Source organism: Neopelma chrysocephalum, unplaced genomic scaffold (assembly GCF_003984885.1).
Source record: "Neopelma chrysocephalum unplaced genomic scaffold, ASM398488v2 Primary Assembly neopelma1_96921, whole genome shotgun sequence".
Lineage (NCBI taxonomy): Eukaryota > Metazoa > Chordata > Aves > Passeriformes > Pipridae > Neopelma > Neopelma chrysocephalum.
Window position 1 is genome coordinate 375941 of NW_020925564.1, and position 27983 is coordinate 403923.

The following is a 27983-nucleotide window of genomic DNA, read 5'->3' on the forward strand; positions in this document are numbered from 1 at the left end:
ATAAATACTCATTCCAAGTTTTTCTGAAACTTGATAAAATGTGCAGGATGAAATCCAGGCCAGTATACCACTCTGATATTGGTGATGTACCTCAAGGAAGTATTTTTTTGCCTAGTATTTTCTCATAAGCAAATATACACCAGATTGGATCATATTACACATGGTATAGCTTTGAGTTAATTTTCATTTTTAACAGCCATCTGTTTTCTTCATCTGTCTTTAAGTCATGCCACAGGAACATCTGCTGGTTCTTTTCTTTCTTACTATTGATTTCAGTTTTGCATTTTTATAGTGTGATTTTATTTCCTTGTGAGGGTCAAGTCAGCCTTCTTGTTCAAAGAGGGGCAAGGGAAGACAACATGCTAAGTGTTACAGTTGTGCTGGATTTGGACCCTGTTTGCACAGGTAACCTGGGAGTCAGTAGCTCTTCCCCGTGCTGTCCCTCTTGCCCTTGCCACAATGACCTGTGGCTGGGCTGAAGATCTTTTTGTCCCCTATGCTTAAAAACTCTTTTGGTCCCTGTGGTGAGATGGACACGGGATAGCCTCTCCCTGTATTGTGACTTTGCAATACAACCTCTGTGCTCTGAAAATTTGGACTGTCAGGTTTATCCCTCAGGATGCACCAATGACCCACTGTGTGGTAGCAAATTTTACCTAGAATCCCACCAGCCAGTCAAATATGCAAATCTGATATGAATCTCATGAGAGGCAGCTGGAGAGATATCTTGAATTCTGTGAGGTATTACATAATTGGTAGGATTCTTTTCTATACCCTTCCTCTTTCTTGCTGTTCTGAATGGGGAAAAAAAGATTAAAATTTGAATACTCCTGGGGTGGTGTGTGTGTATCTGTGTGTCTGTGTGTGTGTGTGTGTGTGTGTGTGTTGAAGGAAATAAACACAGAAGTGGGGAGAAATAAGTGAGCAGACCTTAATAACAGCAGCTCAGTTTTTAGTCCCAACAGACTTAACTAGCAGAAGGGGAAAGGAAGATCTGGGGCTGGCTGCCAGAGAAGCATTGTTGAGTGTAAACACTACAAGGCATCTCTGAATGCTGTTATCATAGGGAGCCCGAAAGTATTTATGATTTGGGACTCTGCAGTCAGTCTTACAAGCAAGGAGTGTTTATTGCGGATTTTCAGTACGGAGAAAGCTACAGCCAAGCTGACCAGAAAGACTGGAATTTCATCTATCTCTCCCCTCCCCCTCTCTGCTTTCTCTCTGTCGCCCACTCACTGGATTTCTTTCTCTGCCAGCCTTTTAAACCAGAGATTCCCGGGTCAGTGACATACATTTTTCCTCTTATTCTAGTGTGCTCTCATGTTCAGCCTCCTGCAGAAACACTGCTACCTGTAAGTATCTGACTCAAGTTTGTTGTACACCAAATGCTGTTGTGTTTGTGGTTGTAATAGGGCTTGCAGAGTTCAGTTTGCTGCTGAATGTTGCAGACAAGCAGTCAGACAGTAATTTTTGTACTCGGGACGGATGAAAACTCAGTTCTACCTTTGAGGAAAGCAGACACTAGTTCTTGTTTAGTGAAAGTTAACTTGAAAGTCAAGGATTCCAAGCAACTTACTTTATCCTAATGTTCAAGTTGATATAGATTTCTCAACTATGTTGGGTTTTTTCCGTCAAATCTAATAAAACTTTGTGGCTTTATCTTTTATAAAAGCTTGGCAGCACTAAGCAAGATTTCTTTGGTTAGAATTGTCTTACTAATAAGACACACTAGAAGAAATATGATAAAAAAGTATTGAAAAATATAATGAAAACTTTTGATATTAGTAAGTCTTTATATAGGATATATTTCATTTAGCTGGGATAACTTGTTTTTTAAATGCCTGTTTCAAATTGTACACTTATTTTCAGTAGAGATCTGTCTGCATTTTCACAATGTCATGTACATTCAGACAACTGACTTGGTTCATCTGAATGAGGCAGATGTTCACTAGTGATATGGATGAATATTTATGTGTGTTCCTTAAGATATATGTGCTTGCATGATTTTTATATTTCCTGCTGGTTTCTATGTATTTATCTAGAACCAAACTCTAAAACAAACTCTCTGTTCTAGAGTTTAGTTGCTGTCACTCAGTGACATTCCAATAAATTCTGTAGATAATTATCCACAGTTTCTTCAGATGTTGAAAGGGGATTTTGCCAGTTATATTTTTGCTAGTTAGAGAATTCTGCTAGTTGTCATCTCAGCTAACTTGGCACTGCACTTTACCTTAGACAAAACGCATCTCTATTGACGTGTCCAGGGTGTCACTGGGAGACATTGGCTCTGTAAACTACCAGTTGTTTTTACAGTAGAACAGCACGCACATCTGTAGAAGTTGCCCCAGCTCTTTTTTCTTACACAGGTGTTATTGCTGTGTGTCTGCCAGCATTTTCTTCATGATTCTTTCTTAGGGTTTGTTTTACATGCTACATGAACTGCATGCAGATCATTTTAACCTAGACAACGAGGTGGTTTGGATCTGGGAACATTTAGATTTTGAACATATGCTCCAGAATTTTAAATTAAAATACCTCCTGTCTGTTAATTCTTATTTTCATTTTTTTCTGCAGTCCTTGAAGTAGTCTTGATAATATTAGTGTATGAGAAGTGGTCTTGATCATATATGTCTATGATAACATTACAGTCCAAGAGGACTTGATGTATTCACGGGGAAAAGAAACTATCGCTATCTCCATCAATCTGTGAATTTACAGATGGCAGCAAAATAGCACATGCTACTACAATAACAATGCATTAAAAATGCAATCCACTTGCCTGTACCTGTTTGAGCATAAAGAGGGACTGAGTGAATCAGTTGTCATCAATACTTTAACTTTGCTTCTCTCATTTTTTAGATGATGTGGCATTCATAATCTCAGATTATGGACTCAGATTGGTTTATCTCATAGTAATGGCTGTGTGGGCTACAGTTACTGTAGCTAGGGTGTCCATATAACATTTCATGCTTTAACAACTCACAGAACATGTCCTTGGGTTGATTCAGATGCCTTTTGTGCAGTTGGGTAAAAAACCCTGAACCTGGGAGTCAGAAGCTCCTGAATCTTCCCAAACCACATTTGGGAAGGTACTAAACATTCACTGATAAAGTGTGTAATTTCCTTCTCTAGTTGCTACCATTGTGAAGTCCTGCAAAAGTATTCAAAGATCTCTAGTAGCTGGTTGTGAAGTTAAACTATAGCTGGATTGCATTTGATGTTTTGAAAAATGTTGTCTAAAACCATTATGTGACTGTATGAGTTGATTTAATACCCACGATTCTTTCGTTGCCCTGGGATGAATTTTAATTGCTGTAATAATATTTGTCTTGTTTCCTAGAAATCCTGGAAGGCTGTCACTTGTTTTCTTTAAACCCATTCTAAAAAAAAAAAATCCTATGTTCTTTCTGTTTCTTGTAAACTTTTTCTGATATTCATTAAAACAAATCAGTGCAACTCTCAGCCCACAACAATTGTTCTCCATTATCCCCTCCAACTTTGAAAAAGAAGAGGGCAATTTTTGATCCAGCTGTTCAGTGAAATATCCCAGGTAACCAGAGATTTTGTTACACACAGACAAACCCTTAAAGTCTCATCGTAATCCCAGTGAAGACTTTGGGTGTCATAGAGACTTGGCTCAAGTTCACTAGTGATTGCAGATTCTTTATTCAGGTTTTACGCATTACAGCTGAGAGTTAGTGGTGTCGTTTCTGAGTTTCTTTTCTTCTTTTTTTTTGGGGGGGGATATTGATAGATAGCTATCTAAGTAATTTGGATTAGTCTTTTACTTACATCAAATTAGCTCTCCTCAAAATCAGACTTACCAGTTGTATTTGGTGAGAATGCTAATGTTTGTAATTAACCATTGCATCATTTCTCACATGTGCACCAGAAGCCCTGAGGGAAAATCAGTTCTTCTGGCATTTGAAGGAAATTTTTAACAAACCACATCTAAAGTCCACGGAAACCATCCCCTACATTGTTCCAAGTTTGGTATGTCACTGCATTAACTCTGCAGAATCATATTCACTGCCTCTTCAGAGGCCCCTTCTGCCTCAACCTTCCCACCCTGGGCTCGTCTGCAGAGTAGCTCCTTAGAGTTCCCCTTGCCCAGTGTCCCTTGTACAATGCCTTGGACATATCTACAGGACGTATTTTCCAGGCTTCCAAATCTCAGTGTCAGCTTGGCTAACCTACCTATAATTATGGGAAAGGTGGTCTCTTTACTTGTTACCACAGTTTTTTATACTGGTAGGGTTTTATATTGGATGCCATGGGAATTATGGGAAAGTTGGCAGGGTATAATGCAGTGTTTTGCAAAACTTCACCAGGTAATTAACTTAGGTCCTGGCAAACAGTTGGCTCTGTCATTTCTGCTTGGAGTTACCACACGATTTAGGGTGAAAAACTGTAACTGCTCCCACCTCTTGCTCCAATAACAGCCAGCTTTTATGGGAAGTACAGCTTCAAAGTTACATCAGGCAACTCAGGCCCTGATTAGTTGTTTTTTAAATATCTCTGAGAGGACTCCATGAAACCTGTTCCACTGTCTGTAATCACATTGTCTTTTTTTTTTCTTTTCTAATATCTAATGTGAATTTCCTGTGTTGCTGTTTTTGTGGATTGCACCTTGTCCCTTCACTGTGCACCTCCAGGCTCTCTGCACTCTCTTGTTAGAGGTCTAAAACAAGCAAAAAACCTCCCTTCTTCAGGCTGAACAAATCCAACTGTCTCAGCCTCTCCTCGTAAATCATGTGCTCCATCTGAGGAATAACAACTAATATATGATATATCACTGAACTGACATGACTGGTTTACTTCTGGGACCAAAGCTGGTAGCTTTGTACTCACACAGTGCACCTGGAGTTATTTTAGGTGTTTTGCCATATAGACAGAAAGTGGATGAGGAAACAGCTTAGTTTCACAATACTGATCCTCCTAATGTGTTGCTCATGAACACCATTATTTCTTTAAGCCACTCAGTACCTCTGAAATATTGTGGTGCATTTGGATTTTACAGTGCCTCAGTTGTACGTCCATTCTGGGTACACAGATGACATGCCAAGGAAAAGCAGGGATGAATCAGGCTCAGCTGTGATATTAGGGGCAGAGAAGTAAGAAAATTGTAAGGAAGTCCAAAGCAGCCACAAAATATGGCAATGGCATCACCAGCAGTTGTAGAGCTGCTGGGGAGCAGCTCACTGTTACTGCTATCAGAGTAAGTACCATGTAGCACACACACGACTTTGCTGAAGCAATGACTTTCTTCATACGGGGTGAAGATGCTAATATGATGGCATTCACACCAAAACCTTCTCATTTTTATTGCCATTTTGTGCTGAAAGGGTCTCTTGCCATTTCATTTTGCTAGCATTAGATAAGTGATTGATGAAGTGAGGTTATGCTTCTTAAGATCTTCACTTGGCCACCTAAAGAGACAGCGCTCAGCAGACAAGTAGGGGCCAGTGGCTGGAACATATGGGACAAACCCGTGTATAATGGAGCTGTGCCTGCAAGTAAAAGCAGTCAAAGCAAGACAGTGACAACATGACCAAATTTGTTTCAGAGAATGCCTCACACAACAAACATGAAATTGGTCAAAATGCTCCTGGCTCCCCTTCAAGACTTTTTGCTCTTTGTTTGATGCAGGGTAGGAAAAGGCAAAAAAGAAACTACTGCCTGTGCCTGAGGTTTTTACTTGCACTCTGTCCTGGGTTTTATGGGGCAGGCACCAGTAACAGAGCAACCTAGGCTGTAGCAGAGTTGAGGTGCCGATGTGTCTGTGTGAATGACTCTGCCAGTGCCTGTTGGAGAGAGGCAGCTACCTTCCCTTGTTTTAAGCACATATGTAGTGCGTAAAGAGAACAATACCCTTCCCGACCAGTGCTGTTTGTGAAATGATGATTAAGCTGTCTCTGAACTATAACATGGTTTTACAGGAGCTATTCAGGTGGGAGTGGAGAAAGTCAAAACTCTCCAGGCTTTTATTTTATCTTTTCTCCTGAGGTGCCCTGTGCTCTCTGAATAAAGGCTTTTTGCACCATAAATCAATGCCCCATCCTGCTATTATGGAGCACAGAGTTACTGGCATTGTCATGAGCTGTAAGCCACCAGGTCTATGGCTCAGAGTCATTCACTGCCTCTTAGCACTTTGCCAGGTCTAGCCAGAATCTAAAATTCCTAATTATTTTCTTCTTTTCTGAGCCCCTCTATGGCTTAAGAAAATGGGTCTTCTCTGAAAGTAGCTCAGACTTACTCATGCATTGACTCTTCATCAGAGGCTGGTGTCAAAAGATTTTAAATCCTTTGCAGTCCTTGTGGCAAGATCTTCCTCAGAGCAACTTCGTGACACATATGTCAGAGTGGTTATTTCACTTTCCTCAGCCCTATCTTCACTTTGTTCAGTGCAGGAAGTAAAAAAAGGACACAGCAATACAGAAGGTTTTGATTCAGAACCTCTCTCCCTGCTTTGCAGCTGGTACTTTAAGGAAATGCATTATATTTGATAAATGCTAGAAATCCATGCACTATGTGATAAATGCCAGTCAGATATTCAGGTTAAAAGGGTGCACTTGCTGCAAAGCATACTTTCACACTTGGAGTCTCAAGTGTAATATGTTTTTCTCCCCCTTTTTCCTAGTTGTTCTTTATAGAATTGCAGACTGCGTTTCAAAACTGTGAATTTTAGAAAGTGGAGTGATGTCTCAGGAAGTGCTATGGATACCCATCCCTGTAGAAAGAAACAAAATTTAGCAAGTATTTTGGGTATATTTCTGTAACTAGATTTTAGTAAAACCTATCTGTGTAAATAAACTTCTTTAAAATTATTTGAGATTTTGATTTGTTAATGAAACACATTAAAACATTTTCTACCATGAATTTCCTTTTCCTCTGGTTAGAATTCTACATTTTCCCTCAGATTTTCTTCAGACTGATATGGCTGCAATAATTTAAACCAAAACGGAAAGATAAATTGCTAGAAAAACAGAGTTAAGATTTGTGTCCCACACTTATATATATATAATTTATTTGTATGTTAGTCAGTCTTGAATGTGTGGTGAAGTGATCTGTCTTGTCTTACTTTAGGAAATGAAAAATTTTAAATGATTTCTGAGCTGCTGGTTGGTTTCCAGTGAAATTTAAAGCTGGGTAGATGTGTGCATTCAATTATAGGCTGTTCAGAAGGTCATTCTGCTGGAAACAGTGGAGTCAAACCTGTGAACAACAATGAAAAAAACAAAGAGATACGAGGATCTGGGTTTTAATTCACTTTCAGGAAAGATCACTGTTGGTGGTAAGGTTGTGGCAAATAAGAAGTCAGTGCATTAACATAACAAAATTCCCCACACAAAACCAAAAATAACATCATCACAACACCAAATGAAAATGGACAATTCACACAAAATTCACCCCTTGACCCTTCACCACTATTACAACAAAAATTCCCCATAATCATTTCATTCTCCAACAATGTTCAGTACTTGTATTGCCCATTACCTCTCCCAATTACTATCCTTATCTCAAAATCCTCATGATCCAAGTCATGGCACCCAAACGACTGTGGTGGATTGACCTTGGCTGGATGCCAGGTACCAACCTGCTCTATAACTCCCCTTCCCAGCCAGACAGAGGAGAGAGATTAAGATGGAAACTAAAGCAAAAGGGAAAGTTTGCACACACACAAGTGAAGAGGAAAATAACAGGGTTTATTCTCTACTTCCCATCAGCGAGAGATGTCCAGCCACTTCCTGGGAAGCAGGGCTTCAGAAGGTGGAGCGGTTTCTCATCAGGCAGACATTGTGAACAACAAATGCCCTTCCATTCCTTCTCTTTTCATTAGCTTTTATATCTGACCTGACATCATATGACTAACTTTTGGTTAGTTGGGGTCAGCTGGCCTGATTGTGTCTCCTCCCAGGATCTTTCCCTCCACTGGGGGGAGGGATGTTACAGCACTGATGCTGTGCCAGCACTGCCCAGCAGACACCAAAACACTGATGTGTTATCAACACCTTTCTAGCCACCAAAGCACAGCACAGCACTGTGAGGGCAGCTATGGGGAAATGAGCTCCATCTCAGCCAGGCCTAATGTGGGTAAAATTAAGCTGCTGCTTTAAATGTACTGCAATTGTAAGAAATGGTGGAAGGTTTTTGTGTGTGTGTTTGTAGGGTTTTTTTAATTCCAATAGTTGCTCGATTCCTTATAGCAATTTTCTTTCTTTTATTTTTTTCAGGATTAACAAATCTTAAGAGGACTCTGAGAACACATTCATCATTTTGTCAGGCTTGACCAATGAATTTTATAAAATCCCAAGGATATTTTGAAAGGGTCCTACCCAAATTTCAGTCAAGGAGTGACTCTTAATAGAAAACATGTCATACGTTTTTACCTGCAAGTAATATTTTGGTGCTTCATTATATCGCAAAAGTCTACTCGTGGAGAAAGAAGACTCCTTTTGTTAAGAAATATCTTTCACTGGTGGAAAAGGCTGGCATCACCTTATAATATGAAGTCCTTTGAGAAAAGCTGGTTATTTCTGCTGCTGCCTGTCATGCTAAGAGTGGTGTGTTCCTCCTTTATCAGTGTGAACCATGGGGTGACAGTGATGAAGGGACAGTCTGTCTTCCTGTCAGAAGATGACCTCAAGTTTTCCATCCCCAGAGAGAAGGATGTCTGCAAAGTTGAAGTTGTGATTAATGAGCCAATAACACAGAGAGTTGGAAAACTAACTCCACAGGTATTTGGGCTCCATTGTGCTGCTTTGAGTGTTCATGTGTGTACAGGTATGGTAGAAACTAGAAAGAGCTGCCTTACTGGTTTTTTTTTTCTTTTGGATAGTGACTAAAAGGCATGAAACTGAGTGGTCTGTGAGATTCAGCTTTTTGCTTAAGCAGACAGCTGGCAGAGAACTGCAACACGGAAATCCAAAAGCTGAGCTCAGTAACATGAGTGAACGGAAGTGAGTTTGGTCAGAGTCTCCTTTCGCAAGCAACGAATGAGTATTTCAAAACTTTCAGTTAGGAGATATTCTCAAGCCTCTCAGCTGCTTGCTTTTCAGTCATGAGGGTAATGAGTGCCCCTTGGGTAATGCATACCCCACTAGAGCATTTTGCATTTTAGTCACGAAGCCACTACTTAGGGAGCAATTAAGAAAAAAATAATCACATACAATAAGCACATTGTGTACACTGTTGTTTGCTCTGCTCTGCAACATCCAAATTGCTAGCAGATGGCAAATACATTAAAACCCCCTTGTTTTCTGTTCAAATGTCAAGCCTGTAGGAATAATGAAATGTATTTCACATATCACCATTCTGCTACTCATCTGCTTTACAAATTGCCCCACCTGAGTCATAGCAGGAAGGATTATAAAGTAATTGACGTGAAGAGGTAATGGTATAGATAGAAGATGAATGGTTGTAATAAACCATAGGCAAACAGATTTTGTCTTTTTGAAAAAAATTGTTTATTGTACCATACAGCATACACTTTTGTGTATTTGTATATGTATATAGTTTTAAACATCCTTTCCAAGTTTTTGGCAGTTTCTGTGAAGGTAGGTGCAGGAGTATCAGTTTCAATAGATTTTTCAGAACTTCTTTCTTGGTCATCACTTTTACTTTTGCAGACCACTGACAAGTACTTCAGCTGAATCAGCACTGCTAAGGAGCAGAGGCAGGGAAAACAGGAGGTGTTGCAATGAGCAGGGCAGTGCGTGATCTTCTCTGGAGACTTGCCCCAAGAAATGTAGTGCATCTGCTGAAACTTCCCCAGGGCTTGTTCTCTGCCAGAACAGGGACTCTGACCATAGTACCCCACCTCTACTTCCCCAGTATACGTTGGCTCTTGATTCATATAAACATAGACTCATTAAGGTTGGAAAAGACTTTGAAGATCATTGAGTCCAATCATTAACTCAGCACTGCCACTACTAAACCATGTCCCTAAGCACCACATCTACACAAGTTTTGAACACTTCCAGGGATGGTGATTCCATCACTTCCGTGGGCAGCTGGTTCCAATACCTGACCACCCCTTCAGTGAAGAAATTTTCCCTAATATCCAGTCTAAAGAAGAGGAAGAAAAAGAGGAGAAAAAACCTCTGGCAAACCTCTTCTGTAGGCAATGTGACTGAGGAAGTGACTTTGCTTTCAGTTTCCACCTCAGCTTCTACGTGCAATAGGACTCAGGTATTTTGAAACAGCCTTTGTCCTGTGTAACCCAACATGTTTCAAGCACATAGTTAGAAGTACTTCTCAAGAGGTCCCAGGAGATGTGTATTCCTCATACCTTGTTTTCCAAAATACCTAGGGTCCTTGACTTCCCCACTCCCAGGTCCACCTCTGCTGAGTACCTGTCCTTTCATGGCTCTGATGTGTGCCCAGGCAGTCGAGTGTGGCTCTTGGAGGCTGCAGGCACAAGTCATCTAGAGGGAAGGGCTCTGCTGGGCAAGTGGCCCTAGGGTACCAGGCTGCAGAGGTGTGGCTGCTCCTGCTGCCTGAGCTTTCACTGTTCCCAAACGAAGGTGCTAGAGTGTGGATTTCCTGGTGTCACTCACGCTCTTTCTACAGGAGATTCTGCAGCTAGAAAATGTCTCTGTTATGATCTGGTTTACTGCCAGTACAGTGAGTAATGTTCTAGGAATGTATGACAATTTAATTATCAATTCTAATTGAAAGGCAGTTGAAGTGGAAAAAAACAAAACTAAACAGTAATTAGGAAAAGATTTAGATCTCCTTCGTCTTACCCAGCAAATTTATAGGCAATTAGAGTTGCCTGTTCATATAAAGGGAAAACGTATCAGGAAACATAAAACAGATGTTTCTTTTTGCAAAGCAGATTGTGTCTTAATACACATATAAACTGACTGTCAGTCACTGGTAGCAGATCTTTATGGAAAGGTCCTTCATTTTCCATCCCCTTGTTATAAATTAAGATGTGGAACTAATGATGTCTTAAAAATAGAGAAATTAATTCTTTGATGTGATGGAACCTGATGTAGTCTCTCTCCATGATATTTGAAAAGTTATGGCAGTCAGGGCAAGTCCCAGTTTCCAGACTGGAAGAAGGGAAACATTTTACATCTTTTAAAAGGGTAGATCCTCCCTGGGGTCTACTGACCTGTCAGCCATCAGCCTCCTCTCTGTGCCTGGGAAGATCATGGAACACATCCTCCTGGAAGACGTGGAGGACAGGGAGGTGATTCGGGACAGCCGGCACGGCTTCACCAAGGGTAAGTCCTGCCTGACCAACCCAGTGACCTCCTGTGGTGGAGTGACTACAGCAGTGGACAAGGGAAGGGCTACAGATGTCATTTATCTGGACTTCTGTAAAGCCTTTGATGCACTCCTCCGCAACATCCTTCTGCCACCAAAACCCTACTGACTTCGAGGGCTCATCAGTCTCACCTTCAGGATACAATATTAAGTTTCTGAAGCTGTAATATGAGTGGGTTTTGTGTATAATACACTTTCTTTTTTTCCCTGAAGGTAACACACCACGTAACTACTTCTTAATTTTATTTTCCATTTTTGTAGAATATCACTTAAGACTATCTAATTAATTGCTTAACTGTCGTGTTCCTTTATGTTAGTTTGTACTATGAAAGAAAAGACATTAAGGAAGAAAAATACATATTTGTTGTTTTTGTTTGGAAAACAGCAAAGCACGTATTTCTGTGGCATTTGAAAATAATACACAACAGAACAGTCACAACATAGTCAAAACGTTCATCATATGAGAGTAATTTTGTTTTTTACAAACTGTTTTTGTTCTTCCTTTCTAAGCAGTCTTAACAAATGAAACCAACCATACTTTTGGTAACACTGTGTATTACAGATTATTTCAAGAGGTTAATCCATCTGTATGTGTCTGAAAATCAAATCCATTACTTAAAAAAAAATGGCTTTGTACAGTGCATGTCTTGATGAAAATTAAAAGCAGGCATTTAAAAATTGCCAGGAATATAGAACAATTATCACATAGATTGAGCATCTGAGAATAACTTCAGTAGAAGTGGACTCTTCCAGTAATAATAAAAGCTGATAAATTCAAATCAGTTTTCCATTATGACAACTAATTTAGGAATTAGAGTATTACTTTATTTTTACACTGAAAATAAGAGCATTCAAAGATTTTCTCCATGAGCTGCACTTCCAGTCAGCATTTTAGAATCTCACTAAAATCCCCCAGCCATTCCACCATCCTCCAAAGTGTTTGGGGAAATGAAGGTAATTCAAGCAAGGCACTTCATTTTCATGATTCTTTTGTCATATTTTAAGAAATGACTGTCAGTAAGAAATTACCTCTTAAAAAAAAAAGTGGCATGTCATTCAGCCATATATGCATATTAATAGTTATTAGTTATGGCCTCATTAGGTCTATTGGTGAATGTTGAACAGATCTCGCTTTAATCCATGGAAGTCCATATAACTATTTGTGAATACTGCCCATAAAAATGCAACCAAAGCTACATTTAGATTCACAGTGAGACAAGAAATGGAGTGATTAGCTTTTGGCTTCCTGCTGACAAGAATATGCCTTGTCTCTCTGTATGAGATATGAAACATGAGTATCCTCCATCCTCCATGGACTGTGTAGGGTTTCCCTGTTATCAAAGAGATAACACAGACATAGTCTTATAAATCCTAGGAGCTTTCATCTGATGTTTCTATAAAGAAACACCACAGGATGGGAATTTAATTTACCAGACTTGGAATTTTCAGTATGTGAGGACACAAAAATTGTATGCCCCAGAATCCAAATCCCTTTTGTAAAGAATAGGTGTGTCGGAACTCTACAAAGCAATCTATTTTCTTTTTGTGTCAGGCACTTTTCCAAATTGCCTTGCTTTCACAAATCGACCAACCATTAAATAAATCAATCTGCCTGAAACAAGTGTCTGGCTTAGATGGTTAAACTGTGGCCAGGCAGCCTCACAGATTTTGCCTGTATCAGATATGTCATAAGAATTAGTCTATTTTGATTTATCTGGTGGAGACAATGTAGAAATCTGCTTGCTTTTGTACTGTGGGATTGCAGTGACTTTGGGATGGGGTTGGTACGGCACAGAGATGACATCTGATCTAGTAAAGAGCTACTGGTACAAAGTCAGTATCACAAAAACATGGAACAGATCTCAATTGGCAGTTTCTAACAGAGAAGTTTCTCTGGGTCATACTTTTGTAGTCTAGTGGTAGTGACCATAAATTAAGACACTATATAATCAAGCAACCTCCATAAGCAACTTTAGAAGCTAATAAATCTCACATTACAATGTAGGATCTGCTGATTTTTCAGCACCACTGCAGTTGTATGTACCACTGGATACACCTGCATCCTTAACTCCACAGGCTGCAGTGGTCAAGAAGTATGAGCTCAAATTATTTGTTGCACAGGGGAGGGACTCGACAGCAAGAAACAATCACCTGTGGCCATTCCCCTTCTAATTGTGGAGTGCTAGCAGCCCTACATTAAAGTGATTGCTCTGACTCTCACTGGAAGATTACAGAACAGGTGAATACCTATTCATAGAAATGAAATACGTATTAAGAATTCCCTCAGTCTGATGCATTACTGACACTCAGAGAGAAGTGGAACAGATGCCGCAAAGTTAATATCCTTGACAGTGTTGTACTAGTCTATTCTTTCTCCTTCACAGGTTTTTGACTGTCACTTCCTTCCTAATGAAGTCAAATATACCCACAATGGCTGTCCGATTTTAGATGAAGACATGGTCATGCTTAGGCTGTACAGGTAAGCAGTGGCAGGAGATCACACTTCACTGTTACCAGGAGCCCAGCTGACCTCAGGAAGAGCAGACAGTCCATTTTTTCACAGTAGAAGCATGTTCTGCTGTATATGTTTTAACTACTTCGATCCAGTAGCTGCATCATTAGTCAACAAGTGACCATCTGTTTACAGAAACATTTCTCACCATGTATTGCAGATACACTCCTGTAATGTGCATTATGTATTGCTTGCTTATGACAGAAACTCAGTGATTTTTCATTATGCTATTGAGAGTGACAACAGTACTTTCAGAGTACTGTATATTCTCTGCTGTTCTGCTGATAGGGACATACACTTGTATATATACAGAGAGTAACCTCTTCCCATAGAAACCCTGCTTACAAGAATGGGGAGTCATCCAGCAGGGTCTGGACCATGGCAGTCTGGGATTTGAGGACACAAGAGAGAAAGGGGTTCAAGTAATTCAGTTTAGAAGATAAGGACAGTGCCCAGTTCACAAAGCAACAGAAGATGGGATGAAGCATAACTAATTTTCTTCTGTCACTTGCAGATTTACAGAAGTGGAAACATTTGTAGAAACATTCACCCTTCACGTGCAGTTACTTGAGCCAGACTGTAACATCATAAAAATGCGCTCCCGTGCCCTGGAGGTCCCTGAGTACTATGGTCTGTCCAGGGTGATTGACAAGAACATCCTCACTTTTGATTACGACAGGAAGATAAATCTGGATTGCACCATTTCCATAATCTCTTCAGAAACCCACCTGCCTGCACATGGCCAGCTCACCACCGGGAAAGTGCAGCAAGAGCAGATCCATGGAGATCAGCCACAGAGCTTATTCCCTGGCACTAGTACGATGTGCTTCAGTTGTTTGCATTAGCATGTTCAAAGAGACCCAGCAGATTAAGTCTGCAGTAGTGGGTTGTTTCAGACATGCTGGGTAAGAGTGGGTCATGTGAAGTTTAATGAACAGCTTGAGCTATCATGGACATGAAAGGGATGTGAAATTTTTGTGGGGCACAATGCAGATCACAGATCTGGGTCAATAATTCCCTGATTGGAGTCTTTTTCTGGCTCCTAGATACGTGGACCAATGTGACCACCTTGTGAGAGCCAAGACTCAATAGAAACAGTACAAGGAGTTGTTTGAGGCAGCAACTAACCAAGAGACCAAGAGAGGATGAGGCTGGAAGATATCAGTTGAAAACAAAATCCTGTAGGAAAAGTTAAGTCAGGAAAGGAGCCCTAATTCTCATCCCACTGACTTTATATCAGTTAGTTTAGTTGTATAGACAGGTTCCCCAAGTTGTTTTTCGCTCCAGTAACTGTTTCATTATTGCTTCTGTTGGGTTACAGAGCACAGCCTGGGCCAGCAGTGCAGAAACGGGAGCTGCATGCTGGGACTAGGAGTCATTCACAACAAAAAAATGAGCTGTGAAGAATTTCTGAGGATGGGGATTCGGTATCGACACCTTGACCCTCCCTCACCTGACACTGATTATATTCCTGTGAGGTTGGATCTCACAGACAGCAGAAGCAAAACTCTGCACAAGGTAGATTTTCATGCAAGATTACAATGTCTGATTGTCTTCCCATTTAAAAAAAAAAATAAATTCATTTGTCATTTTCACATTTGAAGAGAGATAGGGAGCCTTAAACTTTCAGCTCTTAGAATGCTGCTAGCTGAGAAAATGAAAGGCATGACGTCCATGCCTCTATGCTTTGGCCCTTATGGCTACAGAGAAACATCTCTGGTTGATTACTGTCAGACATAAGTAGTTTATCCTGAAAGATAAATTAATTCTGGCATAATTCCACATTTTTTATACAGTATGATCTGCAATGACTTCAACATATACAGTAATTAACAAGCTAAGAGTTGTGTGAACATATTCAGTTAATAATAATTAATGGCTTGTGTATGCTTCTGTCAGATAAAGTTATTCATTAAACTCCCATCAAATTAAGTAAGTTGTTTCAGCCCCAAATTAAGGACACAAGTAAGACTAGTAAACCTGGAAGTCATATTTATGACATCTCAATATTTACTTTAGGCATTTTGCAATTAAAAGGTTTCAATTCTTTTTTTTTTCAAAATAATTATTGCATTAATGTGTACCCCAATTCACTCTGTGAAGCTAGCAGAAAATGAATTTACTTTGTTTGCTAGACTTTGCCTTTTCAGTTGTCTCATTTTTTTCCTGTTATAGACTGAGTATGCGTGGCTTCCTGTTCACATTAAAGGTGCTGTTCCCAACCAAATACCCAAAGCTGCCCCAATGGCAAAGTTCATCCTGGAAGTAGACCAATTTATTTTAACCCCCATTTCAACCACAACCATTGATGCTGAAGACAATGAAACTCCAAAGTCCCTGCTTGTATTCAACATTACCAAGCCACCTCCTCAGGGCTTCATCACTCACCTGTCTGACCACACAAAACCTGTTGGCTCCTTCACCTGGAAAGATCTCAGTGACATGCTCATTGCTTATCAGCCTCCAAATAACAGCCACACAGAAAGGAGGAATTATGAGGTAACAGTGGAATGTGTGAGCATTTGCTGTTTTAATCTCTGAAAGATTCAGTGAGCTGCAAATAAATGCATTCGTATGTAATGGATATTTTTCAGAAAAAAAAAAGTTTCTACAACTATATACAGTGCAGGAGCAGAGGAAATATCTTTTACCACCTTTCCCAATGACTCATTACTTTACTATCTAAAAAAAATAGGTATTTATTACTGACTACGTAAGAATTTCTTTGCACTGAAATATTTTTAGCCACTCTGACTGAGAATATCTAAACAGGATGTTTATTTTATTTTATTTTATTTTACTTTTTTATAAGGGGAATAGTGAAATAACAGTACTTGTAGATCTACCCAAGAGCCTTTGGAAAAATCAGTGGTGCCTTTTTCACACAGCTTTTATGCCTACATGACAGTACTCATCCCTGTGACCTCTGTAGAGCTGACATATTTGAAGTCATGAAAGATGGACCAGCTAAAGGTCAGGAGTGACATTTGATCTTCCAGCCTACCTGCTGTGGCAATGGTGGCATAGGGATAACAAAAAGGGACTCCCAGCAGTTCCTGCTGGGAGTAATAAAAGCACGTCACTAACATAGAGAACATGATGCAAATTATGAGATCAAGCTGCTGCCTGCAGCGCCTGGAGTAAGTTATAAAATAACTGTCTGGTAAGATAGTTAAGGAATTACTTGATCTAAACAAAATAGTTGGTACTAAAGTAATGAAACAAGAAACAGAAAAATCAGAGCAAGGTAAGCTGAGGACAGATGACTGGAAAGCAGAGGAATGGTAACAGTAACTGGCACCTGATGCTGACAAGGGTTGTCTCTTTTTTAACCTTGGCTGTCGTAGGAACCTCCTATCTTTCTGTTTCCTTAGTGTGAGGATCAGACATCCTTCTAAACCATCTGCTCCTTAAGTGCCTTGTCTCTGTCCTGCTTTGAGCCTAGTTTGAGTGCAGGTTCAAGAATTTGACAGTCCCAGAGTTTGACAACTCAAGAGTTTGACTTTTTTTTTTTAATTATATATTTTCTATGGCACTCCATATATTTTCTTTCATATTTGCTTTTGGTGCTACATGTCTTACAAGAGCAGGAAATGCCCCCACCCACTTTCATTATTCATCATCATGGCTAGGCTTCGCGAACGAAGATTTGGGAAAGGCTCTACCCACGTTTTTTGCAAGCGCGTTGGTGGCTAAAAAGGCCAATATGAGACAGGCATGTCCGGTTGCAAAAGACACAGCAGAAAGACTCCTTGGATGGTATATTCAGCAAGGCTCGATTCTTTCTGCATTGTCTTTTCTCCTCAAGAGTGATCCTGCGCGCTTTCTCAAAAGCATCAGCAGTGTACTTTCCTTATTACTAATTAAAAAAAAAAAAGCGTTATATTAATCACTGAGTTAATTGTACTGCAAACAACAATGAAAATGCTTATCTTTCCCATTCATTTCCACACACTGCAAACTAACTTTCACAGAATTCACTGTGAAGAGCACAGAAGTCAGATAGTCTTCTAGTGAAGAACTTCAATGGCTTTTTTTAGAAGTTAAACCAAGTTTTGTTTATTAACATATTATCAGAAGCCTGTAAGATCTCTCAGAACAGAATGTGCTATATGTGTTTTGAGGTACATTTGGTTTTCAGGGCCTTTTTTTTTCAATAAACATTTCATCTGTTTTCACAACAGGTGGAGTTTGAGGTTCATGACTTCTACTTTGAAAGGAGTTTACCAATCACTGTCCATCTTTCTATCAGAACAACAGATACAAATGCCCCTCGGGTTTCATGGAATACAGGTGAGATCTCTTTTGTTCAGTTTATTTTGCTACAGAATTTATAGCATTTTGTCACAGACATTTGACAAAGCTCTAAAACACGGATTTACATCTGGAGGTTAAGGATCATTAAACTGAAGGGGCATAAATCTGTTCTTTCCCTTTATCCATTTTGGAGGGAACATGTTATAACAACTTGAAAAAGATCTAAGGTTTTAACTGGAATGTAGAATAAAGAAATATGGGAAAATCAGGATTTCTTTATGCAGCATTTTCTTTAAGAATTAACTGTACATAAAACCACTTAAATAGTAAGGACAAATATACGATGGAATAGAAATAGTAGGGTAGCATGGGGGAAAGACTAAGGCTTGTTGGTGTTTAAAGTGGAAGTGTGCAAAAATAAACTGGGAAAAGAGGGCATTACCACCAGCCATTTAAAGCCTGGAAACCTTACAGGGTTAAGCCTAATTCAAACAGATTTATGATGCCTGCACCTTGAAGGGGAGAGGGTCTCCTGTTAGAGAGTGAAAGGTACATTGATATTTAATCATCAAAAGGCAAAGGTGTATCACCAAATGAGTCTTGAAGTTAATACTGGAGAAAGTGCAGATTCCTCACCAAAGAAAGGGAAGGAGCTGAGAGGAAGGCACCTCGTGTCTTCCAGAGAAACCCACCTGAAATGGTGACTTTCACTGCTGTGACCGCAGCCCCTTCACAGCAGGCAGCTCCAGTGAGCCGATGGGTGCCCCTCTTGACTCCCTACACACACCACATTCACACTATTAGACTAGTTACTGGCTCGAACCTGGGTTTTCCATAGCAGAGTCCCAGATATCTGGTTCCTTTATGTAATTCAACTTGGTGCAATAACACAAAACCAGCTCAAGCTGTGTGTCTGTACGGAGGGACCCTGAACAAAGGAATCCCTAGGCTTTTATATCCTCATAGTCTGTGTACTTGTCCCAGTGGTGATATTTGTTCTCGCTTTTTATCGAATCCTGCAGTGTTTCTATGTGACCAGCCACTCCCTGTGCCCTTTGTTAGAGAAAGGGTCTGTGCCCATTCATGGTTCCCTTGCCTGGGGCTCCACCCATTTCTCCCCACCCAGGGCACAATGTGCAGTTCGCACACCAAACCACCTGCATTATGTGCATTGTGCAGCACCAGAATAGATTATTTCTCTGAAAAAGATGCCTTAAAGACAGTTAACTAAGGCAAGTATGTCAGAAGCTGTTATCGGGCTTTTAGCTGGCTTTAAAATCATAGCATCATGGAATCATTAAGGCTGGAAAAGACCTCCAAGATTATCAAGTCCAGCCTTCATCCAAATACCACCATGCCCACTAAACCATATAGCCATGTGCCATGTCTACTTGTTTTTTGAACACTTCCAGGGATGGTGACTCCACCACTTCCCTGGAGAGCCTGTTCCAATGTTTAACTACTCTTTCAATGAAGAAATTTTTCCTAATTTCCAACCCGAACCTGGAATGCCTGTTGCAGGTAGGTGTGTACATGGAATTAAACATTCTGTTTTTTTTCCCTGGCTGTAAACACCTGCAGAAGGGCTAGATGCTGACAGCCTTGAATGTCACAGGTGCTTTGGTGATGTAATGCTCTGCTCTTTGCAGGCCTCAACCTCCTAGAGGGGCAATCCCGACCCATCACATGGCAACACTTCCAAATTGTAGACAATGATGACATCCAAAATGTTCACTTGGTCACTGTTGATGGCTTACAGCATGGGCGGCTCTCAGTGAGAGGTATGTAATTTCAACTCCAGAGACTGGGAACTTATCCTCTATGATAATGCAACAGCTCTGCTCCCTCTGCTGACCACCTTCCCCTGCTACAACCATGCTGGGCATGGGGATTAAAAAAGGAATATTAAAAAATTTGGCATTTAAACCTTTACTTTCCTAGTATATATTTACATTCCAAAGCTGAAATTTTAAAGAAATCAGCTATGCTTTTGAGAAGCATGACAGGTGAAATGCAGTCACTGCATTTTCATTTCTAAGATTTTTGCTTGCAAGATGCTAAAGAATGCCAAGTGATTTTGATTTATTGGTGAATACAGACAACATTTGGAACCAGTTGTTACTTACTGGCAGCTTTAAGGTTTATTTCAAACAATGACAATTAAATTAGACTTCTAATTCATTAGCCTTCTGCCTTATCAGTACTGCTAGTTTTGCTCTGCAGCCCATGAGAGGGCACAGTGCTTGGGAAAATTGTTACGTAACAAAAGGGACTCTGCTCTTCCAAGGTGGGAACATGCTGCCACTGTCAGTGCTGGGTTTTTTTGATAGTTAAACATATTCATGTAAAATGCATAATCTAGAGACATAAGTCAAGTGTTTAAGAAAAGGGGAAGTTGATATTTGGAATTTAGTGGACATAGAAACTACTCAGAAGTACATTTTATCTCAGGAAACGACTGCCAAAGAGTTCATTGTCTGGAAGATCATCCTCCTGTAAAACTACAGACATGAACTGTGTGGTGTCAGCAGTGCTGAGCAGGCTCAGCCCCAGAGGTGGTGTTACAGGGGGACTGTGCAGCCAGCCAGGGGCCGGAGGGTGGCTGCAGGCAGTAGAGCAGTAGACCAGCTGTGCCTGCAGGGCCCATCTCCTGGTGGCAGTCCCACCCTTGCATGCTCAGTCTGACGGTTTCTCAGACTCCCACACACCAGTCAGGGGTGGATATTTCTTCTCCAGTGACTACGCCTTGTTCTCTTTTATACCTCTGCATAGGTATGTGCAGAGGAAACCATCAACACAATTTTTGGCAATTGTCTTTTTTTTTTTTTTTTGTCTAGCAAGCACCAAATGATGTTCAAGCCTTAAAGGAATGCTTGGGTTTTTTTCTTGGGGCCCCGGTGAGATCATACCTTTCAGCACCAGATTGCAGTTCTTGAAAGCTTTAACTTGCCTGAATACTTGTCTGTATGCATAACACATCTAGTGAAGCAGAAGTATAAAATATACAAAATATACAAAAATATAAAGGTATAAAATATACCAAAAAACCCACAAACTTTTTACTTGCAATGAAATGCTGAGTTTAATTATAAAGCATATTCTGTTTGATGCTTAAAATACATGTAAAATGTTCTGATAAGAAAGTAGAGGTTGAAATTGAAGTGGAAACAGTCACACTTAAAAATCCTTGATGTCTCCATCCAAGTTATCTTTAGTGCAATGGACATTTGGAGGACTTTTTCTGCTACCACAGTAGCAAATTCTGCATTTTTAGTAACTAGTCTAGTTTCTACAAACTTGCTTCTGATAGGTGAAGTTATATTTGATTCTTCTAGTTGGAAAGGCAGTGTTTTTCTCTCTCCCCTAATAACATTCATATTGGTAGAAGAATTATCTTCTGGGCTGAACCACACATTTTGGATGCATTTTCTTCCACTGTTTTGACAGGAGGGAAAGGATTCCTGTTCACAGTCTCTGACATCCAGGCTGGAGTTGTTCACTACCATCATGATGACAGTGATTCTACTAAGGACTTCGTGGTATTTAGAATTTTTGATGGCCCCCACAGTATTCGCCACAAACTTCCAATCAATATCCTCCCTAAAGATGACAGCCCTCCATTTCTGATCAGCAATATGGTTATTGAAGTTCATGAGGGACAGACCATCCTGATTCAGGGCTCCATGCTTCATGCTTCTGACATGGATTCCAGTGATGATTACATACTATTCAATATTACCAAGCCATCACAGGCTGGAGAAATCATGAAGAAACCAGGACCAAACATGATAGGTAATGAAACACATCCACAACAGCATGCTCTTCTTTGTCCCCTCCTTTTTTATATACATTACAAGTTACAATCAGACAACTTACTTTGGCTCAGGACAAATCATGGCAAACTTGTACTTCTTTCATTATAGTTTAAAATCACCATCATTAATTAATGTTAGCCTCTGCATGAGGATAACTGTACCTGTGTACACGTACACCTGTGCCACAATTCTTCCACTCTATTTTCCTACAGTACTTTTCTCCTACAGAGAAGCTGGGCTAGTCAGGAGTTAGTTTGCCTGCAAGGATCCATGACAAATTCAGAGCTGATAGATGACGATAATGATGCTAAACGAGGAGAAAGCTCTCCCTCCATGTAACTGAACTCAGAAATTCCTGTGCTAGGCTGTAGAGGCTGCTAGTCCTGCAAATTCTCTTCTGACTTCTGAACAAGGCTTTAGGCCTGTTGGCTGTGTTGCTTCATTTGTTGAGTGATCTCTAAGTGATATAGAAAAGAAGCTGATGATCTTCAAGGAATGTGGAAGACAATGAGAGAATATTTCAAAGTACTTGCCCTAGTTATGTTTAAAGAGAGGACATTGTGCTTCACCAGTTACTTGCACAGCTAATGGATAATTTTAATGTACTTCTAAAATCATGCACTGTTCAATAGAAGATATATTCTTCAATTCTACAGGGTATTCTGTCAACAGTTTTCTTCAGAGGGATCTATTTAATGGAATAATTTATTATCATCATTTGGGAGGAGAAGTATTTGAAGATTCCCTTGAGTTTGTGCTATGTGACAGCCATGATCCTCCCAATCTCTCAGAGCCACAGGTATGAAACTGAAGCATCTTTGGCACTCTCCTGCATTTTTCCTTCCAATGGCTGATGATCTTACATGTTCTGACGGGCTTTCAAATCGAACTGGTATAGATATTTTCAGTTTGCCATCACCATGGTCATCACCACAAACACCATTCTCCAGAGCTATTTCTTGTTCTTGCTTTCCTTGAGTAATTCTTTGCCTGGCGACAGAGAGACAAGTCCATTGCAAAGACTTTTTCCTACACTGCAAAGTGAAATGTTGAAAGCAAATTGTATTTGGAGACAGTAGAAACAAATTAAACACACCTCTTGAAGTCAAATAAGAATAGACTATTTATTTTACCCAAGAGTCCAACATACTGAATTCAACTTTGCATTTAATTTAGAGGGAAACCACTAAGTTTCATAAGCTTTGCATTTAAGTCTTGTATACTTCATTACTCATGTGTTCATGATATGGTATGACAGCCACATCCTATATCTCATATTCCAGTGATCCACTTACTTCTGTGTACATGTTTGTAAACAGCTACTTGGACACTCTCTTATTGAGAGGAATGGCTAGTGATTTTACTGTCTTCCCAATTTCAGGTGATGATGGTGCATGTTATTCCTGTGGATGATCAGCTACCCAGAGAAGCCCCAGACGTGACCCGTCACCTGGTTGTTAAGGAGACTGAGATTGCTCACCTAACTAAGAAACATCTCCACTTCATAGATGTGGAAGAGCAAGACAGGGAGCTCACATACACCATAACCACTTCCCCATTTTTCTCTTGCACCCATGGGTAGGTGCAACCTGATATACCTTTCAGGTGGGCCAGGGCAATGACCCATGTAAGAGGAGCAGCCTCAGTGGCAATAACATGCTAGTGCCTCAGGTACCTCATTTTTTGCTAAAAGGGCAGGCGACAATAGCTGGTTGCAGCTCTCTTGTTGATGATTAAGGGTAAGCTAGAGCCTAAAACAACAGAGTAATACATAGTGTAATAAAAAACCCCAATGCATAGTTTAGCAAGAAATAAGAAGCAGGAAAGCATCTGCAATATTTTCTTTGTTGGATATGCATTTTACACTGTTGTGGGATCCTGTACAGCCTCAAGTACAAGTCACAGCACCTCTTCTAACTGTTAGAATGAGGCTGACCTGTGCCTGCCCCAGACTGAGAAGATGAGGTGCTACAGCTTTTTCAAGAATATATGTTATTACCCTGGCATTGTGAAGGACTCCTGGTCCTGGACTAGGAAGCTGTGGAGCAGAATGGAGGCAGAACAGGTTCTGGGGGCAACTAGGGGTATGGGATGAATAGGTGTAGTAGCAGTTTATGTCAGTGATACTGTAATTTCATTGCAGCATTGGCAACAATTTGCTAAATGAACAGTTTTAAATCCAGACATTGTATGGTTTAAGCTGAAGATCAATGCTTTCAATTTTGACCTCAAGCAACAGAGGATCAGTACGTAGCTGGAGGAGAAGGACATTTAGGCTCTTCCCCTAGTCAGTCAAATAGCCATACAGTTATCCAGTTTGCTGGTCACTGCTGTTGGAAAGCCACGTTACTGGAATCTGGTTCATTTCAGAGTTTATAAGATGTAAGAAAACCAAAAATGATTTATTTTTCTGCTTAAAGATAAATGAAGGTGTGCAAGCAATAAGAATGTGATGAACTAGACTTTCAGGTAGTGTAAATGGTATCTGGGATGTGTAGAGACACACTTGTAGCAATCCCAGAACTTGCTTATAAAGTATGAGATAATTTTACATGACCATCCTGAAAAATACTTCCTGTGGTCAGTTTTCTCTGATAATGTTTGAACGAATAACAAGGATAGAAAAAAGAAAAATGGTTTTCCTTTCAATGCAGTTGGGAGTGGGAAAGTAATTTGAAATTCAAGATTGAGCTAAGTGACTGTTTTTTTCTGTTCTTTGGTATTGCTACCCAGTATGTGACATACATATTTTTGTGTAGCTACTCAGATGCTGGGAAGCTGTTTATGGTGGACACTATCCCCAAATTGGTCAAGGATCCTGCTGCTCTTGCACTGCGGTCATTTACTCAGGTTTGTTATGTTATCTAGTATCATAACCAGTTCTAAACAACGTAAAAAAGTTTCAAGTGTTCAGCTTTTTTTTGACAGGAAAACAAGAGGTGGAAAATGAGCACTATTATCACGAGCTCTGCTTAAGAAGCTCAAAACTTTGTTATTTCAATACCAGCCTTCAAAACAAATTTCTATCATGCTTCAGTCTTGCAATATGTAAACACAACTCTCCTAAAACCAACAGGGGTTGTAGTTGCTTAGGGTAAGCTGAATTTGGCTTCATCTGATGTAAGAGAAAGGAAAAAACCACAAAATTTGGAAATGAGACCTTGAACAGTTTCCTGCTGCTTCTCAGTGTCTCTGCCAACAGATGTGGCACAGTATGGCTGGCTGGAACAGGTGCTTTTCAGGATTTTGTTGTTCAGTTTTCATGCTTCCGTAGTTTGACAAACAAGTATTACTAAAGTGCCCTGTTTTATATCCTGCTGTGTGGTTAAAGTTGCATAATAGTGATCACTGCAGTACCATAATGAGAGCTCTGAGCCTACAAACCCTTAACTGTGTGCCTAATATGCGTGTCTGGATGCAAGATTTTGATAACTATTTTAGCCTCTTTCACTGGCCTGCCCTCACCGAGGGACACAGGACATGCAGTTGCTATTCACACAGGTGAGGGCAAATTCAGCTGCTGGGGGAGATGTTAGCTTTTATGAATTGTTTTTTTAAAGTCACAGTTAGAAAAGGTCCTGGGACCAGTGCTTTTAAAGGGCTTCATCAAGAGGGTAAGGTTATCAACTCTGCTATCACTTATAAACCGTGTCTATATCTTTTGCTATAGGTCAAGTATTTGAACATGTAGTCACCTAATTTGTAGCTAAAGGTGCATTTAATCAAGGTACTGCTGGTAGCAAAATAGTGCAAAGTTTCAGGACTTAATTTTGACTGTTGGAATAACATCTAATCAGGGGATGAGAAAGGTCCTTAATGTCATGAATTATGGATATTGCCATTATCTGCCCTTACATGCACCCCTCTTCTCTTTTTGCAGCATGCTGTGAACTATATGAAAGTTGCCTATATGCCACCGCTGCAGGACATCGGTCCTGAACCTCAGCAAGTCCAGTTTATTTTTTCCATCAGCAATCAGCATGGAGGCACTTTGTATGGAATCTGCTTCAATATTACAATTCTTCCTGTGGACAATCAAGCTCCAGAGGTAAGGTGGTGGTGAAAGGGACTGGGTGAAGGACTTGGGAATTGCTTCATGTCAAAACAGAAATGTAGAGAGATATCCTGATTTGAATGAGATAAAAAATAAATCTTCCATGGGATCAGGTTTTCAGTGTCTTGCACATGGCTTACATTGGGATGGAAGTGGGAGGTGAAGTCTGATGAGTGTGTAGTGTGATATTTTGTGCTAAATAAACTGTGGACTACCTTTGGCATCTCTGTATCTGGTCAAAAACACGTACGTCACATCCTGGTTAGCAAAACTGCATCCCTCTACTTTGTGTTGCTTCTTGCCTATGGAGGGCAGGAGCCTTCATGAATGGGATGAGAACTGGGATACACATGTAATGACCCACTACGGGTAACCTCCTAGGTTTTTCTAACACAGTAGAAAAGAGAATTTGGCATTTTGTTTTTTAAGGTGGCACACATCCTTATATCAGAGCAAATGGGAATTGCCCTGTTCAGTGTAAGTTTGGAGGTGCAATAGAAAAGAGAGCTCAGCATTTCTCCTCCCTGCAGGTTTTGACAAGCCATTTAAGAGTGGAAGAGGGTGGCCTGGCCCATGTTACAGAGGGACACATTCTCATCTCTGATGCGGACACGAAACAGGAGCATCTCCTCCTGCTTCTGCAGAGGCAGCCTCAGCATGGGGTGGTGGAGCTGGATGGCATTCCCATGAATGAAGGCAACAGGCTTTCCTGTGAGGACCTGCATACCCTGGCAGTCAGGTTAGAAGAGTGGTGGCTGTCTTTTGTGTGGCTGAGTCTCAGTCGGATGAGCAAAAGCCTGCGGTGAAGTGGTACAAGGTGCAGAGGCTACAGCTGGCAATGTTCACCATAGCACAGCTCTGGCAGAGCTGTTCCAGGTCAAGATTCCCTGGGACCACAATGTCACCATGGAAATGAGCTGTTGTGTGGCCAGGAAACGGGAGTTAGCACCCATGCCTAATGTAGAGAGGTTTCTCTATAAAACACTGGCCTATGCAGATAAGGAGGCAAATTCTATATTCAGCCATGCTGTTCCTGTGAAGAAGGCAATAGTTGCAAGCTTTTTTCTTTTAAGGAAGTTGCGTGTTTATTAAACTTGCTTAGTTTACAAGAAAACTTGTGTTAACACTGATTAACCTGGAGATTAAAATTTTGCTTCTTTATTTGCAGCAAGAGCAAGACATGATTTTCTGCATGCACGCAGAGTTCTCTGGCTCTATTTCCATTTGTTAGTCAAAGGGGTCACTCACCACAGTGAGAATATAAATGTTTGGTAAACACCTCACAAGCAGCCAGGACATAAGATGACAAAGCCACAGGAAACCTTTTTCCCAACTGATGTATGGTTTACCTTGGGGCTTTTCTTCTTGTAGGAGTCCATAAAAGCCCTCTGGAGATACTCTGATCCAGAATCAGCAGTCTTAGGGACACAGGTAGCAGTTTTTTATACTGTTAGGGATACATATTGTAGAGCATGACCAGAAAGCCTAGCTTCTCTTTTTTTCTGTGAGAAATCTGTGTAGCTCTTTAATTTTTTTTCACAGATATCGTCATGATGGCTCTGAGACTCTCACTGATGATGTTCTCTTTGCAGCCACAGACGGCATCCACTTTGTTGAGTTCATCCTGCAGGTCAAGGTCAGTGCATTGCGTGTTTCTGAAAGCAATTGCCTCTGTAGAGGCAAAGGGTTTAAATCTTGACTTCTGAAAGTCTTTGCATTCCCTTGGAAACTGGAAGATAATGGATGTGTTACACTTCCATTTCAACCCTAGCTTTCAGATTCATGTGGCAAATTTGAGAGGAACTTTGACTTACACTAGCTAAAAGGCATTTGTGCTTACTCTAGCTTGGGTTATTCTATCTGGAATTACTCACTTTGTACTTAAACTATAATTACCTAGTTTGGTTTACTTTTGTCTTTTTATTTTTAATTCCGCTGGTTTCTTTATGTTTATAGAGAAAGCTCAGTGTACTCTGACACTGACACCATACTGTTAGTTTAGGTGGCAAAGTGGTTATATTGAAACAACCGGCTTCCACTGAAGTGAAAAATAAAAAATTCTTAAATT

The 27983-nt window shown here is 40.3% G+C and overlaps 1 protein-coding gene across 2 annotated transcripts in view; it reads left to right on the forward strand.

Annotated features, from left to right (window-relative positions):
• The first annotated feature begins 1258 nt into the window (after nt 1-1258).
• The window catches only part of FREM1 (FRAS1 related extracellular matrix 1), a 66129-nt gene continuing 39404 nt past the window's right edge, over nt 1259-27983 (forward strand). For both annotated transcript variants that reach the window (XR_003532124.1, XM_027670651.1), the window contains exons 1-15: nt 1259-1352; nt 8235-8738; nt 13662-13756; nt 14304-14605; nt 15111-15307; nt 15965-16288; nt 17974-18082; nt 19696-19827; nt 21494-21838; nt 22518-22660; nt 23243-23439; nt 24621-24711; nt 25742-25909; nt 26446-26654; nt 27458-27551. Coding sequence is in view for 1 of the 2 variants with exons in the window: in XM_027670651.1 (XP_027526452.1) it covers nt 8508-8738; nt 13662-13756; nt 14304-14605; nt 15111-15307; nt 15965-16288; nt 17974-18082; nt 19696-19827; nt 21494-21838; nt 22518-22660; nt 23243-23439; nt 24621-24711; nt 25742-25909; nt 26446-26654; nt 27458-27551 (2637 nt within the window). In the remaining variant the exon portion in view is untranslated. The remainder of the gene's footprint in view (nt 1353-8234; nt 8739-13661; nt 13757-14303; nt 14606-15110; nt 15308-15964; nt 16289-17973; nt 18083-19695; nt 19828-21493; nt 21839-22517; nt 22661-23242; nt 23440-24620; nt 24712-25741; nt 25910-26445; nt 26655-27457; nt 27552-27983) is intronic.